Below are 23,977 nucleotides of genomic sequence, written 5' to 3' on the forward strand. Positions count from 1 at the left end.
TATTTTTAATTATTTCTTAAAAATAATTATTTCTATTGTCCATGAAACCTTTGTAATTATTTATATTTTTTCGGGTGTTGGAAATTATGATTATCCGAAAACATTGGAGAAAATAATCGTTAGTTAGTGTGTTTGATTGAGAAAGGAAAAGAAAAAAAATGAAATAGAATTGATCAGGTGAAAAATGTTCTTACAATTAGTGGGAGAAGAAGAGTCACAATTTCACAACGACCCTTCCTTCACGCCAGTTAGTTATACTTTGCTCCCTATTATATGCCAATTTCTCCTCTCTCATCTAAAATCACACATTGCCTTTTCTTCTTCTTCTTCTTCTTCTGTCTTCGTTTCTCTCTGTGAGTTCAACTTTGGGTTCTGTGGTAGCAATGACAGACATCACTGACGACATAGCGGAGGAAATTTCCTTCCAAGGCTTCGACGATGACTGCAATATGCTCGGAAGCCTTCTCAACGACATTTTGCAAAGAGAGGCTGGCCCAACCTTTGTTGACAAGCTTGAAAAAATTCGAGTCCTTGCTCAGGTTTTCCTTTTTTTCTTTCTTCCATTTCACCTTCTTTTTAAATTTCTTTTACTCTTTTCTTAAATGGCTCTTGCTTCCTTTCTCTCATCTATTCATGCTTTGACAAACTTTTGAACGTGAAAAATTAAAGTTATGTACCCAATGAAACATGTTCACATTTAACTTAATATGTAATACCCAATGAAACATGCATTATCTTGTATGAGATTTGTTTTCTCTGTACACCCATCATTAAAATCTTATTATCCTTGATTTTATTACAAGAAAAAAATATCCTCTAACATTTATACCATGATTAAAAAAATTTGTAATTGTAAAATGTTCTCATTCTAGAAAGATTTCTCTGTTTTATTGACTATAAAGAAAAATACTAATTTAGACAAAACAAAATTGACTAGTTAGTTTTTAGTGGGGTAGCCATTTCAATATCTGTATATTTTTATTCATGATACTTGAACTTGCTTAAGAGATCGGAACGCTGTTTTCTTTTCATATTTCTATAATGTTTCGGAGTATGTTGTTGATGATATTAATTTGATTTTGGTGGGTGTTTAAGTGAAGATCAGTATTTATTTTGTTCTTGTTGTGATTTTGTCAAGGTTCAGTTTGTTTGATTGGTGAGGAAGAGGAAAGAGGAAGCACTACGTTGTTAGTGTTTTCTACCTTGATTTTATCGTGGTTTTTGCAGCTACGGAGTTTGTTTCTTTGCTGTGATTTCACCATTGTTTTTTTGAGATTCTGTTTGGTTGTTTAGAGACTCACGGAGTTATTAATGATTTTCCTTGAAGTTGTTGTGATTTCATAATATTTTGTTCAATGGTGATATGATTTACGAGAAAGTGGAAGAAGGTTGAAGCATGACATGGGTAATGCATTTAGTGTGCATGCATGTGTGGTTCACATTAAGCAAAGACTCGAATTATGATTGAACTAATCCTTTATATGTGAAAATTTAATTTCTTCTTTTAGCTAGCTTTTGGGTTTCCGAATCTTCAAAATCTTCAGTAAACCATTATCAGTTTTGGAATTTAATGTTTTGTATCACTAACAGATTTTGTCTGACAAGTAAAAATGTAGACAGTAGTTATTGTAAAGGTTGTTATACTACATCATCAATTACGAATTCTCCTCCAAGAAAATTTACTTTTTATAATAATGGTTTGATTTAAATAAATTCCTAAAATATAATCCAGTCTTGTTTTTGTCTCTAAAAGATCTTTGTTTAATATTTCATCCTTTTAATTGTTTTTTATTTCGGTTCTTTGTTTAACCTAACTAATTTTCAATGTTTTTTCTTTTTAACTGTAAACTAAACTAATTTTAATTTATGAAAAAATTACTTTATTATTTAAAGTGTTTATAGAAAAGTTCAGTCAAATACATGCAAAGCCTAAAATAATAGAAATAAAAAGCAAATTCATTTGTATACAATAGAAAGGAAAACATAGTTATTTTTTAATATTTTAAGGGACGAATGTAAATGTTTTTATAATTGATTAACTGTGCAACCAATTTTGCATTTGCTAGCAATCTAAGAATTGAAAAATCCTTTACATATTTTTCTGTCCTTAGAGTGCTTGTAATATGAGACATGCGGGGATTGAAAACATGGCTGAGCTGCTAGAGAAGCAATTGGCTTCAGAGTTATCCAAGATGACACTAGAAGAAGCTCTCACACTTGCTCGTGCCTTTAGCCATCATCTTACTTTGATGGGTATTGCTGAAACTCACCATAGGTATCAATTACTATTGTTATTGATTCATTGCATTAGTTTATTAGTCCTCGTCTTTATTTGTGGAAGCTGTGCACAGAATCAGCTGAACCTTGGACTAATGACAACATTGATGAAATATTAACTTTCTTTAGTCCATGATTTCCCCAGTGTGATAATCTCGAACAAGTTATGCTTTTGCAGGGTTCGCAAAGGAGGAAACATAGCTCTTTTTGCAAAATCTTGTGATGACATCTTTAACCAGCTGTTGCAAGATGGATTTACTCCAGAGGAGCTTTATAACTCGGTTTGCAAGCAGGTCTGTTATTTTCATCCCAATATTTTGTTAGTCTGCGTAGTCTGTGAGGTACATTGATGAAAATAAGTAAATGATCTTTCATTGTCCATGCACTATTAAATTATTTAATGATTAGCTTTCTTGCAAAAAGTTTCGTTGTTGATATTTAGTTAAACATTATGTGCTTACCACCAGGGATTTTAACAGAATCCATAACCAATAATTGCTTTTGCTATTAAAAATCCTATTTTATTGATGTTGACACAGGAGGTCGAAATTGTTCTCACAGCTCACCCCACTCAAATTAATCGTCGTACCTTGCAATACAAACACATTAAAATTGCTGTGAGTTCACTTTTCTGAGTAAATTAAATTACTGGAGGCTTGAGGCTTGAACTTTATGATACAATCTCTCTATATTTTATTACTGTTTTTCTCTAACTACTTTTTAACCTTCACGCAGCATCTTTTGGATTATAATGATCGACCTGATCTTGGCCATGAAGACCGAGATATGTTGATTGAAGATCTGGTAGCATTCCTGAATTATTTTTATTCCACTTAACCACTAGTGTTTGTATCCAAAAGTAAAATTCCATAGGGTTTTAGGGTCGTAGATTTTACTCATAGAAGTCAAACGGTTACTCAAATTTCTTTTCTAGCACACTTTATTCTACTCTAGCAAATCACATTGGCTTTGGCAGGTGAGAGAGATAACTTCAATATGGCTGACAGATGAACTTAGGCGTGAGAAACCCACACCAGTTGATGAAGCCAGGGCCGGTAAGCTGCTTGAGTATTATATGTTTTAGATATGCTGATAAAAAAAAATGTTTTAGATATAAAACCTTTACTAACACTTTAACTCTGAGCTAAAGTTGTATTAGTTGTTCCTTAAGAATGCTCTATCTATGGCCTTTTTTGACCAAGTTTTGTTTTTATTGTCCCAAAAATGATCTTTTAGATGAACGCATAATAGCTTAGTCTTTTGGGATACAAAGTCCTTGACATTTATCTTTTAGCTCTTGAATGATTTGATACACTGTTAAAAAAAGAAGTTGAAGAACAAGAGCCCCTTGGTTTATCTTTACAATTCTCCCAGGGTTGAATATTGTGGAGCAATCACTCTGGAAAGCTGTTCCTCATTATTTACGTCGAGTTAGCATCGCTTTAAAGAAGGTATGTCACCTTTAATGTATGCCTATTAACTCGTTCATTCTTTCCCTTTAAAATTTTCAATGCAATTCATCCTTCCTTGCAGCACACAGGAAAACCACTTCCATTGACTTGCACACCAATAAAGTTTGGATCTTGGATGGGAGGTGATAGAGATGGAAACCCAAATGTGACAGCTAAGGTAGCACTTTCAAATATCCATTCATGCTGCCTTAGTTTTCTGGCAGTGGAAGCGTAGTTGAATATCGAATGTCATTATATTATTGACAACCCGAAGATGTCCAGTGTTGCATTCTGTCATTTTGGAAAGTGCAAGTTTAATGATGATTGAATTGGGAAAACAGTAGACAAATATGAGCTAAACATGACAATTCTTTTTAATAACTTTTGGAGACTTTGCCAAAAGTTTACAACTATTGATATAGATACTATATTAGAAAGTATACTTTTAAGCTTTATTCAACTTTTTAAAATCGATTGTATTCACTTATAAACTATAACTTAATCTCATTTCTAGTTGACATAGATCCTACCGTTACACTATATGATCCATGTAACTAGCATTGCAATTGTTGTTGTGTTTTAGAAATAAATAACAAAATGTTCTCCTATATAAAATTTAATTTCTGATAGTAGTTGATCCATCTTTTGGCTCTTCAAAGTTGGAGTGGAAGGAAGGGCTTTTCTGTTTCAATTGCGGAAGTTTGTGGCCTGTGATAACAAATAAGTTACCAAATTTTTCTTTCTTACCTTATAGTGGGATTTTCTTGAGGAATATGTATGTGATTTTTATTTGATGATGTAATTTGAACTTAATTGTGTAATTGGCTTTCCTTTTGTTCTTTAGGTCTCAAAAGATGTTTCACTTCTGTCTAGATGGATGGCAATTGACCTCTACGTTCGGGAAGTGGATAGCCTGAAATTTGAGTTATCCATGAAACGGTGCAGCGATAAGTTGTCGAAATTGGCACATGAAATTCTAGAAGGTTTTTTCTGTTTAGTTTTGTGTTTGGTGATATCTTCCGAATGCTAACGGGCATATCAGTTATCTTTCTTTTACATAATGTGATCTCTGCAAGCTGTTTGTCATGAAGTTGTGGTATTAAAATAATTCTTTTTTAATAAAACAGGTTTCTGGAAATCCAGAGTATATAAACACTACACTTTCTCAAACTCACAACACTGCACCTTTCTGTTTCGGTGATCTGCACAAAAACACTCACTTTTTATCTCACACACAACCGTGGCCTCTTTCTCTCTACTTCACTGACTCACTCACTGATTTTTCTCTTCCACGTTTTCTTCCCTTATTGCACGGTGCTTTTTCTCTTGGATGTGTACCCCTTCTCTCTTTCTTCTCTTGGGTGTCTTCACTTGTGAGTGTGCTTCTCTTGTGCACCGTAGCTTTCATTTTATAAAGCAAGAAGAACAAAAATCCAAACACAGGAAGCAATTATTTTCCGCAAGAATGGATCCTAATTGTGGTTGATGGATCCCATTTAAGTTTATATTACAGACGTAACACTTAGTCATGTGCTCAGAAAATTGAAACACTTAAAGATAATTTCTTTGGTCGGTTAGATTATCGTGTTAATTTGATTTCCTTTTTAAACCCTAACTATAATCAATTATGTCATTTTTGTTACATAAATGGTGATTTATGATATTTGGATTTATTCTTGAGGCTTTGTTTACGCATTTAATCACCTCTCTGGTATTTTTTTTATGCACAACTTCTTTTGATGCATCAACGCATTTTCCTCTAGTCTTTAAAATGTGTTTAAATCATTCGGCCATATTAATAACTCAAACTTATCAAAATATACAAGTATACGTGTGTTTTTCCCTTCTACCTTTCTATGGTTTCCAAAGACATCAACATGATGACATTTAGGTCCTATCCAATCTCAAAGTCAAGTCTTTTCCAATTGAATGATGTAAAATTGGCTAGTTGCATACATGTGGTAAAATCTTTTGAGGTCATATTAATTTGTTTTCTAGAATGGTCTTTTCTGAACTATTCGGATAATGAGGCAACAAAATCTACTTTTTCATATGGCAAGTTTTCTTCCTGCATGACAATTGTTTGTTGAAAATGTTTTAAAATTTGGTATATCATAATATCGTCTGATGCGGTGTAAGTGGAATGATCATCCATTTATGTTCTATTTATGTAGTTTCAATGCCTTTACAAGATTTACTGAAGATGTTTCATTATGAATTGTTCTCTCTACAGTATGCTGTCACTGTTAGATCAAGATATCTCTGATACTTTAAGTCTTGATGATTACTTCGTTTTCTTCAGAAGCTAACAATGAGGAGAATCGCCGTGAGCATTGGAATGAATCTAGGAGTATAAGTCAATTCAAATATTCTAATCAACAAGCTTCACCACTTCCAACTAAACTTCCACCTGGAGCTCATTTACCGTCTTGTGCTGGTATACACACAATTTTGCACAATATTGTGTCTATTTTTTTTGTTTGTTTGAATATTGTGTTTTTTAATGGCAACGTCAATTAAATAACATCTTGTCTCTTTTAATGTAACGTCCCTCTTTCTAGAACCACACAAAAACACTTATATGTTATTTGTGGCTACTAACTCTAATATCAATTGATTAAGGAATGATGCTCCTTGCTGATTACATGAATAAATGAACTGGAATTCATCTAAACATAAAAAAAATAACTTATCATGATGTCATGCATGAGGAATAAAGTAAATTTAATTAAGATGATGACATATATAAATTCTAACCCAATCAAGTATATTTTGTTAATTTGATATCTATTAGAAAGAAGTTCTAGTGTGTCCGTTTTCTTTCATGTAGAAAAAGGTGGATCTGAGCATCCAAGACTCATTCCAGGAGCTGATCACAAGCAATTCAATCCCAAGGTAGACCAATAGAGTAAATTTCTTAATTTTCCATTTAATCGTATATAATACATGGGTAAAAAACTTCCCTGGTAGGGTGGCGAGATTTCAAGTTCCACTGAGAGCACTATGTGCAGTACCAATGTCCGTTCACCAAAACTAATGTCACCAAGTTCCAGTGTTGCTTCATTAGCTTCAATGTCACGCTCTCCTTCTTTCAACTCTAGTCAACAACTTCTTGCTCAGAGGAAATTGTTTGCAGAATCCCAGATAGGAAGGACCAGTTTCCATAGGCTTTTGGAGCCAAAGCTCCCTCAGCATCCTACAATCGCTCCTTATAGAGTTGTTCTTGGAAATGTAAAAGATAAGGTATTACTTCAACAATGCTACAAAACTGGCCACTTGGACCCATATATTCTGCTTCTGCTGTTGTATTTTGTACAAGATTATGTTGTTTGTTTCCTAGAACTTAAAAGCATTATAACCTAACCTGTCATATATTGATTCCTGTGCAATTTCTATAAAGGATTTAAATTAAACTCCAGTTTAACTTGAAAATGAAAAAAAAAAAAACAAGTGATATTGCATAGGCTTTTTTATTTGTTTGGGCTGGTTGATAGTTCATTTTGGTTAAGAAGTGAAGTTGTTTTTGAAAAATAACATCATATAGATAACATCAGTATATGCATGTTAAAAATAAATTTTCTAGTTTTGTTTGAATAATGTCCATGAAGGAATGGTATTGGTTTGCCATTAAGACTTGTTCATGTTTACATTTTTATTGAATATGCTCGTTTTATATGTTGTCCTGTTACTTAGTAACAGTGGGCATCATCTGTTCCATGTGTTTAGCTTCTGAGAACTCGTAGACGGTTGGAGCTTCTTCTCGAGGATGGTCCATGTGAACAAAATCCTATGAATTATTATGAAACAACAGATCAGCTCTTGGAACCTTTGCTCCTTTGCTATGAATCTTTGGTACTTTTTCTTTTTCATACCCTTCTACCCTCTAATGTTGGGCATGATTATCATTTAGCTCCACATTTCTTCAGCAATCATGTGGATCTGGGGTGCTAGCTGATGGTCGACTTGCTGATCTGATAAGAAGAGTCGCTACTTTTGGCATGGTGTTAATGAAGCTTGACTTGCGCCAGGTAAGGCTTCAAAGTTTTTTCGCTCATTATTGTTTGGATAATAAGTTGTGGCCTGAAATTATTAGTGTGACAGGAATCAGGCAGACATGCTGAAACGCTTGATGCAGTTACAAGGTATTTGGACTTGGGTAAATACAGTGAGTGGGATGAAGAAAAGAAACTGAACTTCTTAACTAGAGAGCTGAAAGGGAAAAGACCACTGGTTCCCCCTAGTATAGAGGTGAGATTGTTAGAATGTTATACCAAATGCCAGCTTTGCATGTTATGTATCAAGTAGGACGGTTAGAATGTTATGCACTGGGTTTTTTCTTCATTCTACACTCCGGAATTTCTGTTTTTAATTGGCCGCTTAATCTATTCTTTGTAGGTTGTTCCAGATGTTAGAGAAGTCTTGGACACGTTCCGAACCGCTGCTGAGTTAGGAAGCGATTCATTTGGTGCCTATGTGATCTCTATGGCCTCAAATGTATTATTAACTATTATTGTACTTTCATATTATCACTGCAAAATATGCATAATTGAATTTTTGAAACACTTTGTGCAATACGATGCCAAACTCCTTACAAACAGTGTCTTTTACTTTTCTTTTGCCCCTTCTTTCTTAGTGTTTGATTTTGCACGAGAAAAATCCCGTTTCTATATTCTATCTGATGTGGATATATTTAGATGTCTAATACCTTTTCGTTGCCATTTTTGTTTGCATCTGATTATCAGGCCAGTGATGTTCTTGCAGTAGAGCTTTTGCAGAAGGATGCACGACTTGCTGTCAGTGGAGAGTTAGGAAGAGCTTGCCCAGGTGGAACGTAAGTATGGAAATGAAATGTTTGTCATAGTTTTCAAAAAACAGACCATAACCACTCACTTGTATTCAGCGGAAAAATTGCAACTGTAAAACCCTTTTACCTAATTACAAGGGTCTTGCTGATATGAAAAAATGTACTTGCAAATTGTCAAGGGCTTTTTTAAGTTTACTAACAAATGTGTTCAACATAGGCTGCGGGTGGTTCCTCTATTTGAAACTGTAAAGGACCTAAGAGGAGCTGGTTCAGTTATCAGAAAGCTTTTGTCAATAGATTGGTACCGACAACACATCATTAAAAACCATAATGGGCATCAAGAGGTACTTTCTAACCACATGTTCATTTCCTTTATGTTGTAGTACTGTAGCTGTGATATGAATTCCTGTATTGGTATTATAAATTTGTATATGCAGGTTATGGTTGGGTATTCTGATTCTGGTAAAGATGCTGGGCGCTTCACTGCTGCTTGGGAACTTTACAAAGCTCAAGAAGATGTTGTAGCTGCATGCAAGGAGTATGGAATTAAGGTTACTCTCTTCCATGGCCGTGGAGGGAGTATTGGTCGCGGTGGTGGTCCAACATATATGGCCATTCAGTCTCAACCACCTGGCTCTGTGATGGTGGGTTCTATAACGTATATAACCTTAATAGTTTGAACTTTCCCTTTAAAAACTTAAAAGCGATAAGTGAATTTATAATGTGTTTCAATAAATAATTTTTAGATGGTACTTTATTTTAATAAAAAGTTTTAAATATTTTATGATAAATATGTTATTTTTATAAATAATTTTAAAAAGTTTAAAATTTTTCAAACTTTATCTCTCGTATATTTTTTCTTTTATGGGTCTATCATGGTTGAGACCTTGTCTACTTAACTTTAGTTTAAATGTTATCGACTCGTCAAAGGCAGGTATTGTCGGCTCAACATCATTTTTCAATTAATGTGGCAGCTTTCTTTTGAGTTATAGTTAGTCATGATTTGATTATTTTTGGTTTTGTATGAATAAAGTTTATTTACTTTTATATACTTAGTCTTAAAAAAATAATTATGTTTTTTTATTAATATCAAACACTAGATGTCAATGAAATTGTTTTTGGTAAATAGAGTTTTTATATTAGCATCATTGATACCAATTTTTGACTAATGAAAGTTAAATTTTTTTAAAAGATTGATAAAGTGATTATATTTTGTTAACATTGTTAAGATTATATTTTGATCCTTAGTAAGAATGTCAGTCAAATTTATATGGATGAAGTCTGTTGTAGTTATTCTTTTATGTCTGCAAAAATTAGTTTTCTATTGTTACTAATATTTTTTTTTTCAAAGTTGATCAATATTTTTCCTAATATATTAATTAATGCCAATAAAAATAATTGCGACCATTAACTGAAATAACCTCAACTGAAATTGATTGAGAAAAAAAAAGTTATCATATACTAAATATTTGTAATTAGGGGTAATTGAAATCCTTAATAAAAAGTTTAAAATTTAATAAATTTAATTTGATTTGAAACAAAACATTTGAGAAAACTAAATAATTTAAAATTTAAGCCATTGAAATTCTGTGGTTAGATATCTCAAATTATGGAATTAGGTACTTAAAAAAATGTTGTTATCTTATGACAATATCCAGAATCAAGCATTATCCTCATTAGGATTGAGGTGATCTGTCATGTTTGAATGAATTTTTCTTCGAAGAAAGTAATAAAGTAAAGTGAATTAAGTTTCTCCTCATAGTTGATTTTAGCTTTTAACAGGAGAAGCTCAGTTTACTTTATCTTATTATTTTCTTCTCACATGGATACTTATACAAGAAGTTTATAGTTAAACTTAAGGTACATTTCTCATTGTCATAGGTGAGGTAATGTGGACTGATGAATTACTAGAAGGGTGAAGGTTAACATGGGAACATATAATAAATTCTTGGTCTGTTCATTTTGTTAATTTTTGAGTTTCGTACACCATGAAATTGTCAGGTTTGAAACATAGTTAAGCCAAAAATTCTAGAGCCTGGAATAGCATATGAAATTTGTTTTCACTTGAAAGTCATTTTGTTTAACTAGGGACTAAATCCTGTATCATGTTCCCTTTTAGTCTCTGGTTTGGTAAAGTTGCAATTTGCACAGACATTTGCAAGCATATATAGCTACAACAAGCATTGTTCTGAAACCTGTGATACTATTGTGCTGTATGCTACACTGTAGGGAACCCTTCGTACAACAGAGCAAGGAGAGATGGTGCAGGCCAAGTTTGGCTTGCCACAAACAGCTGTTAGGCAACTTGAGATCTACACAACAGCTGTGTTACTTGCTACCCTTCGTCCTCCTCTCCCACCGCGTGAAGAAAAGTGGCGCAATATGATGGAAGAGATTTCAAAGCTCAGTTGCCAATGTTACCGTAGTGTAGTGTATGAAAATCCAGAATTTCTGTCATACTTCCATGAAGCCACCCCTCAATCAGAGCTTGGCTTCCTCAACATCGGTAGCCGTCCCACAAGGCGAAAGAGCACCACCGGAATTGGACACCTCCGTGCCATTCCCTGGGTGTTTGCATGGACTCAAACTAGGTTTGTTCTTCCAGCTTGGCTTGGAGTTGGAGCAGGGTTGAAAGGTGCTTGTGAGAAAGGACAAACTGAAGAGCTAAAGGCCATGTACAAAGAGTGGCCTTTCTTTCAAAGCACCATAGACTTGATTGAGATGGTTCTGGGAAAAGCAGACATTCCTATTGCAAGGCACTATGATGAAGTTCTTGTCTCAGAGAAGAGACAACAAATTGGAGGTCAACTGAGGGATGAACTCGTCCAAACTGGCAAGTTTGTGTTAGCTGTTAGTGGGCATGAGAAACCTCAGCAGAATAATAGGAGCTTGAGGAAACTGATTGAGAGTAGGCTTCCCTTCCTCAATCCCTTGAACATGTTGCAGGTAGAGATACTCAAGAGGTTAAGGAGTGATGATGACAACCTTAAAGCAAGAGATGCCTTGCTCATCACCATAAATGGCATTGCTGCTGGGATGAGGAACACTGGTTAAGTTCTCAACAACTATACACAATTATTACTGATTTTGTATGTGAACATGGTCATCGCCATTTTCCCATTTTATTTTTGAGACCGTTTCTAGGATTAGGTATATATATATATGCTAATGAAAGATTAATGTAGCCAAAAGCCTTAGTCAAATGTTTGTTACACAGATATGATTAATATAACTTCAATATATGGGATCACTTCTGTTCCCTGCATTTGATTTTCTTCAAATGGAATGACTATTTCCAACACCCATTATATTAAATAAGTTTCTACGAATTAATTCGGCTAATTAAAATGAGTAAATATTTCTTTATTTTATTAAAATATTGTTTATTTTTCTTTTGTGGATGTTTAAAGTGTCAAAAATACATTATATAGAGTGATGATTCATGTGTACACTTAATGGAAATACATTATTTAGTTTATTTAACCACTTACCCCAACATAGATATATACAATATTCTATATTAGTGCACTGAACCGTGAACATGTTATAAGACCATCATTTACTTTTTATTGCGAGCACGTATGAAAAGAAACACAAAAATAAAGTGAAATTTTTTGTTGGGAATCCAAATGTGAGTTTAAGTTTCACATTGATAGAAATGAGAAAGTAGAACATTATATAAAGATGAAAGACCCATTAACTTATTATCTTAAGGTTTTTGGTAGAAAGTGGTATCAATCCCTTATGTAGGTTGGGCTCCAATCTCATTGATATTGTGTCTCTCTGATAAAGAATTATTAATAGGAGTAACTAATAAACCAATCTCATTGTTCTAGATTTACAAAAATAGCAACATTTTGATTAATTTAATTTGAAATGAAATTGTTTTTATGTAAAAAGTGAGTATGGAGGTTGAGAGTATTATCAAATCAATCTAGAACTCGATTTAGGCTGTCAAAGAAGCGATTATAGTGTTTAAAACTGTATTGGAGTCTGATTTCACAAATCCATCATCTCTTGTATTTGATCTTCCTTCACGTTTTCAGCTTCAAAAGACCAAAGTCTTGAGAGTGCTCTTTATAGTACTCTAGGTCCATCCCAATATCCCCAAGACTAGTATTTTTCCTATTGTCCAGTATGAAACATGTCTTACGAATAAGACTTTATTTCAATTGCATATCTCTGGCCTATTCCATCTAGAAACATACTAGAAAACTAACTAGACCATAACTTAAGTATAACTTCCTCTAAATCTTAAGCTAGTTAAACAAGATAAGTGATCAGTTCATCCCACAATCAAGCATAAATCAATTAACCACTTTAAATCAAATGAAAACCGTATAAATGAAAGTGTCATTGAATAAAAAATAAGTTTGAATCTATTACATATGTTCCAACACAATGGAGGTTTAACTCCTCATTAATATGGAAAGAAGTACATGCTAGGAGGAGGAAAACATCTTCTAATTCTCTAAGAATGTGTCTTTGAATTTCAAGGATTATGTGTGAGAGACTCCCTAGACTTTCTCTCTAAAATCATCCTAAGAAGGCTAAGACCGAAGTCATTTTCTCTCTTTAGTTCCCTCTTGCTTCACCTCTCTTTGAATCTGTTCAAAATGTTCTTATTTATAGACTCTCGCATCACAACTCAAGCGGTTACTCACGACTCCGACATTGAGGTTTTCTCCTTTAGTGGGTTTCCTCCATGGCTTAGGCTATGAATTCCTAGGCTAAAGTTGCTTAATGTTTCTTAATAATGAAGCATTCTTCTATGGCTCAAACTCCAACTCATGGCTTAAGAAAACCTTCTTTGTGGCTTAAGTCCTTAGGTAGCGTTGTAGTCATGGCAAGGTAGATTCTTCCAAAATGGTTGGATTTTTTATTTTTTTCTTCAAATTGCTGATTTAACTCCTTAGACGCATGTATTTCTATAAAATAGGTAAAATTGATGTAGTTATCATAGAATTTATACTTAATATATGAATGATCACTCCATGTTCATTAATTCTTCTTAGGGATCTTTTATGTCATTATTAGTGCATGTAGATAATATTGGTAGGAAATGATAAAAAAAGATTGATCGAATCAAAGAAGCCTTCAATAAGACATTCAAGATCAAGGATCTTGGCTATATAAAATACTTTCTTGGTCCTAAAGTAGTAAGAAGTAAGAAATGGAGAAATAAAAGGAAATATGCATTGGAATTGTCATGTACTATAAGTGTGTCTTTCACAAATATCAAGTTTATAGAAGATTGATTGGAAGACTTATATATCTCGTTAATATTTAACCCGACATAATTTTTTAATGCAACAACTTTCTTGGTTTTTGGCTAAGCCTACAATTGCTAACTATAATGCAACAATTAGAATTCTCAAATATATTAAAGAAACTCTAAGTTTTGTTTTTTTTTTTTTTTTCTCTTCCAACCTTTCTGCTTATAAAAAAAACTTTTATCATAGTGATTGATTATAGTGATTCGATACAATTAGTGAATGATCTAAATAACTTTGGAATTCCCTCATATCCTTGAAATCAAAGAAGCAAGGAGCAATATGAAAGAGTCCTATAAAGCTAAATATTGGACAATGACAACTGGTCAATGGCTAACTTATCTTCTTTCAAGATTTCAAAGTCCCTTTTCAACGACAATAACTTTGCAAAATATTTTGAAACAAATGGAAATAGACTGTCGTATTATTAGAGAAAAATTGAAGGGTCTCCAGCATTTGAAAAAGCTTTTAAGTCTTCGATCTTTTAAATTATGTTAATATGAATTAATATGAATTATGTTAATATGAATTATGTAATTTTATGTTTTTGACATAATGAAATTGTAATAGTTTTTCTGTTTCTCTTTACTAATTTTGTGCTTTACATTCTTTCTTTTATGCTAAATCTAAAATAGATATACTGCTTCTATATATTCAACTTCTTTACTTTCAGAAAGGTAGTTTTGGGCCAAAATCTCTTATAACAAGTTGTATACTATTTTGAGGCTTTTGCTTCCTACACTCCATTATTACTGATAACATCTCCTATTAAAACCAAAAGGCTAAATTGTTCTTATTCTCTCTTGTTGCACCACAAAGTTGCAAAGTTAAATGAATGTAGAAATTATATACTAAAAAAAAGCCATATTTAAGTTTGCTGAAATTTAAATTTATAGCTTCAAGAAAAATGTCATTGACGAAAATTTTTAAATTTTAAAAGATTTTCTTTAAAAGATAATACTTTCCAACTTTCCTAAATATGAAATTTGAAATGTTTATTCTATAAATCATATATTGCAGATTCCTTCATTTTATTTATTTTTTTTGAATAATTTTCTATCAGTTTTTGGTACATATTGTATTAATGTATTTCATGCTTAAATATAAATAGATAAAAGAATAACACACAATGAGAAAATAACATACGAAAGGAGGGAGAAACTAGTTTGGTATTAGACACGAAAAAAATTAGTATATAACGAGATTTCACATACGAAAAAAAATATATACAAAATTTGTATGTAAAACTTAATTTATTTACATATTTTAATCCGTACGAATTTATTTATAGATAATTCTGAATTACTTTTTGAAGTGTAATACTTTTAAGTTTTAAGCTAAAATATTATTATAATCTCTTATATAAATTTATTTTTCTCATACGTATTTCAATTTTTAAAATATTTTTATTTAAATTGCCTATTATAAGAACTACATTTAACCATGACATATTAATAGAATCTTCACTATTCCATCACTATAGACAAACCCTTTATCTTTTGTACTGCATTTTGTGGTGTAATTTTCTTTAAAATTTTATTTAATATTAACACATGTTAGTTCTTTTTTTTAGATGTAACTTTATGAGACCCATTTCCTTCTTATTATTGATGAACTTTTTAGTGTTATGTTAAAAATGCAATTCTTATTACCATTTTTACATACCTGTCTCCAAGATTTTGCATTTTACTAGCATAATCTTTTTCAATAAAAGAAAAAGAAAAAAAAATTAGAATATGCCATATGTTGTTTAAAGCAGATACCATGCAAGCATTGAAAGTAGTGAGGTTCAATCAAGTAGCTCGCAAAGTGTATGATATAATTGAAACTTACCTAATCAATCACACTGCCAATAGTGCCAAGATCAACTTCAGGCGAATTTATTATGCCAATCCGACCGATCCCAGATTTTATATAATCCCAAATTTTATATTAATTGCGATATACACATAAAATACATTTATTAGTAAAAATTGTTTTGAATTGATATTAAAAACAAATTTATAAATGGAATTTTCTTATTATTGAAATCTATGTATATTGTTTCTTTCTATGATTAGTATCAGATAAGAGTCTATCAAACCTTCCTACAAAACTTTTGTTTGTCTTGAATTGAATCACATATACTTTTCTTAACATAATAAACAAGAATTAACACTTCAATGATGCAATACTGTTAAAAAAAAATTACTACACTCTATTTTTCAGAGTTTGAAAGTGAGAGTGAAAAGGTAGAATAATTCAACGGTTAGAGGTGCTCTAATTGAAGAGTGACTGCATATGGAATTGTAATGAGACATTATTATTATTATTATTATTATTATTATTATTATTATTATTATTTTTATTATTATTATTATTATTATTTATTTTCAGTTTATTTTTGTTCATTGGATTCTTATTTCCATTACCCAAGAAAGATGTTTTGTGCTTGGAATTTTATGTTGGCAAGCAGCCTAACAGTTGAATATTTATACAAGCTAGATGGCACTAAGCATATATAAAGAAAAATTGTAGCTATATATAATAATAGTTTATTTGTTTTTTACAAAAATGGAATGGAATGAGTATTGAAACCCTAATAACAGCATGTGAGTTGAGACATGAGAGTGACTGGGGTCAGAATGTTTTAAAAAACAGCAACATATCTCAGTACCTTAACAAGTTGAGACCTATGATGAGGTTGCTATGTGCCCAGTTTGGCATGGCAACACCTTGTTTGGTTAGCCTGCTTTCAATCCCTTTTCATCTCTTAATAATTCAATCCCTTCAGCCTTCAGTGTATCAGCTTCAACTTTTCATAAAGCCTCCTTATTTTTGACATAACCCAAACAATTTTATTGTCTTAATGAGGAGTGAGGAGTGATTTATTGCTAAAGAATTCATGTATTAGTTATCAATGATATGTTGTCAAATAATACTCTATCTTCTTATTAATGAACGATACCCTTATCATAGTTAGAAGTTGAACAAAATATTTTTATATCTTATAACATTATAAAATAATAATATGTAATATTATAAATCATTGTAAAATAATATTGAATAAATTTTAACCTTCCTTCTTGTTATATTACATATACATTTGTTTAGTATAAGAATCATCAGGTCCAATCGGTCCAGTCCACTACGGGTTGGTCACTTAGGAAGTCAACCCAATCCGGCTCATTTATTAGCGAATAAGGAAAATTCGAATCCGGTTTGATCCACCATGGGTTTGTGGGTCAAACGGGTTGACTCACTAGCTCACTTAATTACAATTTTTTTTTAAATAAAAAATATACAAACTTTTTGTAATTCAATCTAAATAAATTTCACTCCCAAAATGAGGTTAAATTCAAGACAATTCAAAATAATAATAAAAAATTACAATACAATCCACGTATAATGACACGTATAATGAGCCAAATGGTATGTTTTAGGATTTTATAAAATAATAAATTAATAAAAATAAAATTAAGTGAGTTGATGGGTCAACCCGGCTCACTACGGGTTCACCTAGATGGATCGGGTTTAAATGAACCGAGTTGAAAATTGGTCTACATAAAAAAAACATATTTTTTCCAACCCAACCCAGTCTGAATCCGTAATGGACTAGATTAACTCGCAGATTATAACTCATTTTGACAACTCTACAATTGTTGCACTAACTTAAAAAGGAAAAATCATTTCAAAATAGAATGTAACCCTTTTTATTGTATTTTTCTTATTTTTCATACAACTAAATTGATAATATATATATATATATATATATATATATATATATATATAAGTAAATAAGTTTAAAAGTTCATTTAGCATTCCAAAAACGTATTCTTAGTTTATTTTAGATACAGTAAAAGAAATATGTGATATTGTTTATTCAGTAAACAGTTAATTGCTTGTCTATATAAAATTAATATATGTTTTCTTCAATTTCGAGTTTTTTCTAATTCACTGAATATTATAAATTAATTTTACTCGTGAGACTTAACTAATAAATTATATATTTTGTTTTATGATAGTTAGTTGCATTATTAGATGTGAATGCTCAAACATTGTACGAAAATTTGGTAGCCAAGGTTTTAGGAAACAGAGAGAGTAAACCATAGAAGTATTCTCATGATATCAAATCCTTTCTTTTCCTTTTCTTTTCACATATGTTGTTGATGTGATTGATTTATACTATTATACTAAATACTAAATATTAATCTCTTTAAATAATAGAATTAAATACTAAAAAAATATTTGAATTAAATTAAAAAACATAATGAAAATAAAGACCAAATTATATTTAAGTCTAAATAATAACTCAAATGTATCGATAGTGTGAAGCAATGTTTATTATATAAAAATACATTTAATCTTTATAATTTAAAAAAATTAACAGCACTTAATTATATATGATAGAAAGAGTAGTGAAAATTACGATAGTTAAAAAGACTTGATATTTTCCAGAAAATTAGGGCTAAGGAAAAAATCCGAGAAGATTGGTTTTATCCATACACGTGCTTCTTTAGCTACATTAGTGGCTTATCTCAATCAAACCACAACATTGTTGATTATGAATTGAAAATTGAAAATCTAAATATATATTATGAACCCTAATCAAGCGTTGTTGTTGGCAAGGTGCATTGAAGAACACGTCATATGCAGTTTTGACTTAGGATCTTGGTGCGTAGGGGCCAACCCTCCAATTTTACCATTATTATAAATACAACAAGTCAACCACAATAACTATATAGTCTAATTTATTAAGCTACTCATCTATAGTTCAAACCATTTCGTACTATAATGTTTGTGGGGTGATATCAAAAGATGGACGGTTCTTTTAAATACAATTCCTGCAATGCTCTTCCACGTGTCAAATATACAAAGGATTAACCACCTTAATCTGCTAATTATCAAACAAAATTGATTGATTGATTTTGACCATTAATATTTTTTCTTATGTAATAATCATCATTCCTAGCGATAATGAATTTCTCCTCATGCAACTACCACCAACTACGTGTAGAAACTCATTCATATTACCAACTTTAACCAATATGAAAATATTATATCGAGTTAGAAATGACTTTTAGACCTAACTTAACCTCACAAAATCGGTTTGTAAGATAAGGTCTGCACCTCACTTATATATTATAAATTAGCTTTATCTCTAGTCGATGTGAGACTTTCAACACACTCCCTTCACGTCGAGGTATATATCCACAAAATTGGCTTGTAAGGTAAGGTCTGCACCTCACTTATATATTATAAATTAGTCAATCGATGTGGGACTTCTAACATATCCATTAATCAAACTCACTTGAATAATAACACATGCTTCAAGTGACTTTTAAAGTTTTGGGAGATTCGATGTTTGAAATATTGTTTAATTAACATAATAAATAAAACCCTTTGGACATATTTTATTTTGTGAACTCAGTAAATATGACAACTTCATATTTATTACTCGCAAGTGAATATGTATTACTTAAGGTAGGAGAATTTACTACAATCGTATTTTGTTTTCTCAAAAAGAAAAATGTTTTCATTTACCTTATTCTGATATTTTCTGTTGTCCTTTAAGCCACTCAAACACTTCAATAAAAAAAAAATAGTGCCACTTCAGCTGAGTAATTAAATTGTTAAAAGAAATTATATGCATGATAAAAAGAAGAAGAAACTATTTTGGTCTCTAGCATGAGATTCTCTCTCTATCTATACATACACACAATATATATATATATATATATATATATATATATATATATATATATATATATATATATATATATATATATATATATACTAATTCCCACTTGATATTCATTGAATAAATTTTTTATTTTATTATTGGATTTAAAGATCTTATAAGATCAATTCCAAAATCCTATAATAATTAATAGAAAAAAAATTATTGAATAAATTACATTTACATATATGTTTTTTTAATTTTATACAAACTTCTCATGTATTTGAAAACTATTACAATATTATTATTATCATTATCATCATTATTATTATCATTATCATTATCATTATCATTATTATTATTATTTTTATTATTATTATTATTATTATTATTATTATTATTTAGTATATTACATATGTTGTCTTTAAATTTTTAAGAAAACATGAATAGTGTACATTGTATATGATCATAAAAGTTATAGTTAAAAATAATACAAAAAAATTATTTAATTCATACGTGATAGCGTATGCAGAGAAAACAAAAACGTATAGAGGAAAACTAAATGAAACAAAGATAGAGAAACTGAGATCTATTTCTCATAAGCTGAAACAGTACATATATACAGAAGGGTTGACAAAGACAAAAAAAGTAACTGTTAATGACCGTTAAGGGAGTTTTGATTTAAATTCCTAACACTTCCCTTTAAATCTAAATCACTTAACGATTTAACTCCAAGTAAATCTCTTATTCTTTCAAAACGATTCAGACGAAGTGCTTTGGTAAATACATCTGCTATTTGCTCATCTGTGTTGCAATAGACAAGTTCCAGTTTTCCTTCACTGACGCGTTCTCTGAGGTAATGAAACTTCGTTTCGATGTGCTTACTCCTTCCATGCGAGACTGGGTTCTTGGATAGCTTATCGCTGACTTGTTGTCCACCATTAGCTGTGTGGGTTTGGGATGCTCGATCATCAATTCTCGAAGAATGGTTTCAATCCACACACATTGACATGCTGCCTCTGCTGCTGAAATATATTCTGCCTCACATGATGAAAGTGCAACCACTGCCTGTTTCTTCGAACACCAAGACACTGAAGCTCCCATTAGCTTGAACAAATAGCCGAAAGTACTTTTCCTGTCTACTTGATCACCACTCCAATCTGCATCACACCAAGCTTCCAAAACATTGTTTGTGCCATTGATAGTTCTTGGGAAATACAGTCCATGATCTGTTGTGCCTTTCAGATACCGAAAAATGTGTTTTGCTGCATTTAGATGAGGTTGCCTTGGATCGTGCATAAACCTGCTGAGAAGTCCAACTCCGAAGCTGATATCCGGACGACCGTTGCAGATATAACGCAGTGTTCCAACCATCTGTTTGTAGAGCGTAGCGTCAACTTTGGCTTCTTCCTAATGTGACGAAAGCTTAATGTTGGCCATGACTGGGATGCTTGTGCTATTACAGTTCTTCAAGTTGAATCTCTCCAGAGTTTCAAGAATGTACTTCCTTTGATGCATGATCAATCCATCTTCAGTCTGTACAAACTCCATTCCAAGGAAATATCCTAAGGTCCCGAGATCAGTCATCTCAAGTTCATTCTTCATATTTGTTTTGAATCGCTCAGTCTCTCTTGTTGAGCTCCCCGTGATCAGCAAATCGTCAACATATAAGCACACCATAAGTGTTCCTACCTGCTCAACAGATTGAACGTAAATACCATATTCAACTAAACATTTGGTAAAGCCATACCTGACGAGCAAAGCGTCAATATGCTTGTTCCAAGCTCGTGGTGCCTGTCGAAGACCATACAGGGCTTTGCTCAGCTGATACACCTTTGATTCTTGCCCTTTTATAGTGAAGCCAGGTGGTTGATTCACGAATACTTCTTCCTCAAGAGTGTCATTGAGGAAAGCAGATTTCACGTCCATCTGTATGATCCAGCTTTTAGCGTTGGCAATGGCAACAACTATTCTAACAGTCTCAATCCGTGCAACTGGAGCATAAACATCATTGAAATCTATCCCAGGTTTCTGCAAAAAACCTTTAGCTACCAGCCTTGCTTTCAGTTTCGCTACTGTTCCATCTGGTTTGAACTTGGTTTTGTATACCCATTTCACGTCTATAGCCTTCTTATCTTTTGGCAGCTCCATCAGTCTCCAAGTTTTGTTTCACTCTATGGCTGTAAGCTCCTCTTGCATTGCATCACGCCACTCCTTGATTTCAATTGCTTGTTCCCAAGTTAGTAACTCAACACCTGCAAAAAGAGCACACTGAACAATATCACCAGAATCAGTAACATCACTATCAGAGAATAGCTCATAATTGGTGAGTCTTGTGGATGGAAAACACGTTCTCTGAGATCTCCTTGTGTCGCCATTTCCACTGATAGCTTCTGTTCTGGTTTCTTCCAAACTATTTTCTATCCACTTGTAGGTTGCTGTTTCATCAATAATGATGTCTCTTCCAATCACAATTTGATGTTTAATCGGATCAAACATCCTATAAGCACCTGTTGGATGATACCCTACAAGAATGAGCACTTCACTTCTATCATCAAGTTTCTTTCTTCTTTCAGATGGTATGTGCTTGTAACAAATTGAGCCAAAAAGTTTCAGGTGTCGCACATCAGGCTTTGTTCTCGACCATATTTCTTCTGGTGTTGAATCTGATAGTACTTTCGTGGGACATCTATTCAGGATATAGGTTGTTGTACCAACTACTTCACCCCAAAGGAACTTAGGCAACTTCTTTCCTTTAATCATACATCTGACCATGTCTAATATCATGCAGTTTCTCCTTTCGGCCAACCCATTGTGTTGAGAGGTATACGGTGTTGTGACTTCATGTCTAATTCCCTTGCAGAGAATTTACTCATGTTTGCTGAATTGAACTCGCCCCCACCATCAGTTCTAAGAATCTTGATTTGGTAACCCGATTGCCTCTCAACCATGCAACAAAATTGAGCAAAGTATGTATAAGTTTCTTTCTTTTCTTTAAGTAAATAAACCCAAATTTTCCTAGAGAATTCATCTACAAAAAGTAAGAAATATTTGTTACCTCCTAGTGATAACACGTCAAATGGACCACATACATATGCATGAATAACATTCAACACGTGTATTGCCCGTTTGTAAGCATGCCTTTTAAAGACATTTCTAGTATGTTTACCAACAACGCATCCTTCACACACTTTGCTTGGAACAGCGAAATCAGGTATACCTCTCACGAGATTTTTATCTCTCAATTGGCACAAACTTCTGAAATTTAGATGTCCAAAACGATAGTGCCAAAGCCACTCTTCTGTGTCCGTGCCTTCTGCAGCTAAGCAATGTATATCAACATCATTCAAGTTAACTTTGAATGTTCTGTTCTGATCAACAGGTGCCTTGATTAGCAATCGTTGTTTTTCATCATAGACTTCAATGTATCCTTTTCCCAGATTCATAGTGTAATCCTTTTCGAGAAGTTGACCAAGGCTCAGGAGATTACTCTTAAACGTGGACACATAGAGAACATTGTGTATGAAGACAAATTTTCCATCTTTCCGAGTGATTAACACTTTGCCTGAACCTTCTGCTCGTATTATACTGTTGTCTACAAATCGAACGCTGCTTTTGATGCTGGTATTCAAGTCAATCAGCCAACTTCTGTTCCCCGTCATATGGTTAGAACATGCTGAGTCAAGATACCACGACATCTCCTCCTGAACATGATTCGTTTCTCCGGCCAAAGACACGTGTTCTGTTCGAGACTTATTCGTTGACACCTCAAACTTTGCATGTTTTGTTTCTTCGTCTGATGACACTTGTTCCTTTGCATGTTTCATTTCTACATTTGATGACACCTGTTTTGTCTGGGCAGTCTCTCTACCACATCTATCCTTGTCTCTGCTTGTCGTTCTTGTCAATGACTCACCACTTGCTTTAATCCAGTTACCATCGCTTCTTTTATCCGTAACCAAACTCATCAAAGCAACATGTTCCTCTTTCGCAAGGTTCACCTCATCGTTGTGTTCTTTCTTGACATTATCATTGTGCCAACACTCAGATGAATAATGTCCAAATTTATTACACGTAAAACACTGTATATTTCTCTTGTCGGGGTTCTTTCTTCCACCTCTGCCTCTGGGCTTTCCTCTACCTCTGCAACTTCCTTGTTCATTGCCTTCAGCATCTTTGTTTTGTTCCATACTATTTCTGCCTCCACGACCGCGATACTTACCTCTGCCTCTGCCTGTTCCACGATTCTTGTAAATCTTGGTTTGTAGAGCTTGGCTTTGTGCAGTTTCTTGCTCTGTGGCTTTCCTCTCCAACAGACGTTGTTCGTGGACTTCAAGTGAGTTTTGTAACTCTTCAACCTTTAATTTCTCCAAATCTCTGCTTTCCAGAATGGCTACGACAATGTGGTCGTAATGAGGTGTTAGGGTCCTCAAGATTTTGTGAACTATCTTCTTGTCCTTAACGATCTTGTCACATGCACGCATTGCATTGATGATCACTTGAATCCTGCCGA

At 32.7% G+C, this 23,977-nt stretch overlaps 1 protein-coding gene across 1 annotated transcript; it reads left to right on the forward strand.

Annotated features, from left to right (window-relative positions):
• Positions 1–383: 383 nt before the first annotated feature.
• LOC106777342 (phosphoenolpyruvate carboxylase 4) lies at positions 384–11,797 on the forward strand. The gene is made up of 20 exons (XM_022775590.1): positions 384–539; positions 2,112–2,275; positions 2,456–2,570; positions 2,817–2,894; positions 3,013–3,081; positions 3,254–3,332; positions 3,652–3,728; positions 3,811–3,906; positions 4,573–4,711; positions 6,031–6,165; positions 6,559–6,623; positions 6,699–6,971; positions 7,455–7,580; positions 7,655–7,756; positions 7,830–7,976; positions 8,124–8,222; positions 8,471–8,559; positions 8,750–8,876; positions 8,970–9,176; positions 10,762–11,797. The coding sequence occupies exons 1-20, from the start codon at positions 384–386 to the stop codon at positions 11,584–11,586; spliced, it is 3,168 nt and encodes a 1,055-aa protein (XP_022631311.1). The 3' UTR covers positions 11,587–11,797.
• Positions 11,798–23,977: the final 12,180 nt, after the last annotated feature.

Source organism: Vigna radiata, chromosome 11, assembly GCF_000741045.1.
Source record: "Vigna radiata var. radiata cultivar VC1973A chromosome 11, Vradiata_ver6, whole genome shotgun sequence".
Lineage (NCBI taxonomy): Eukaryota > Viridiplantae > Streptophyta > Magnoliopsida > Fabales > Fabaceae > Vigna > Vigna radiata.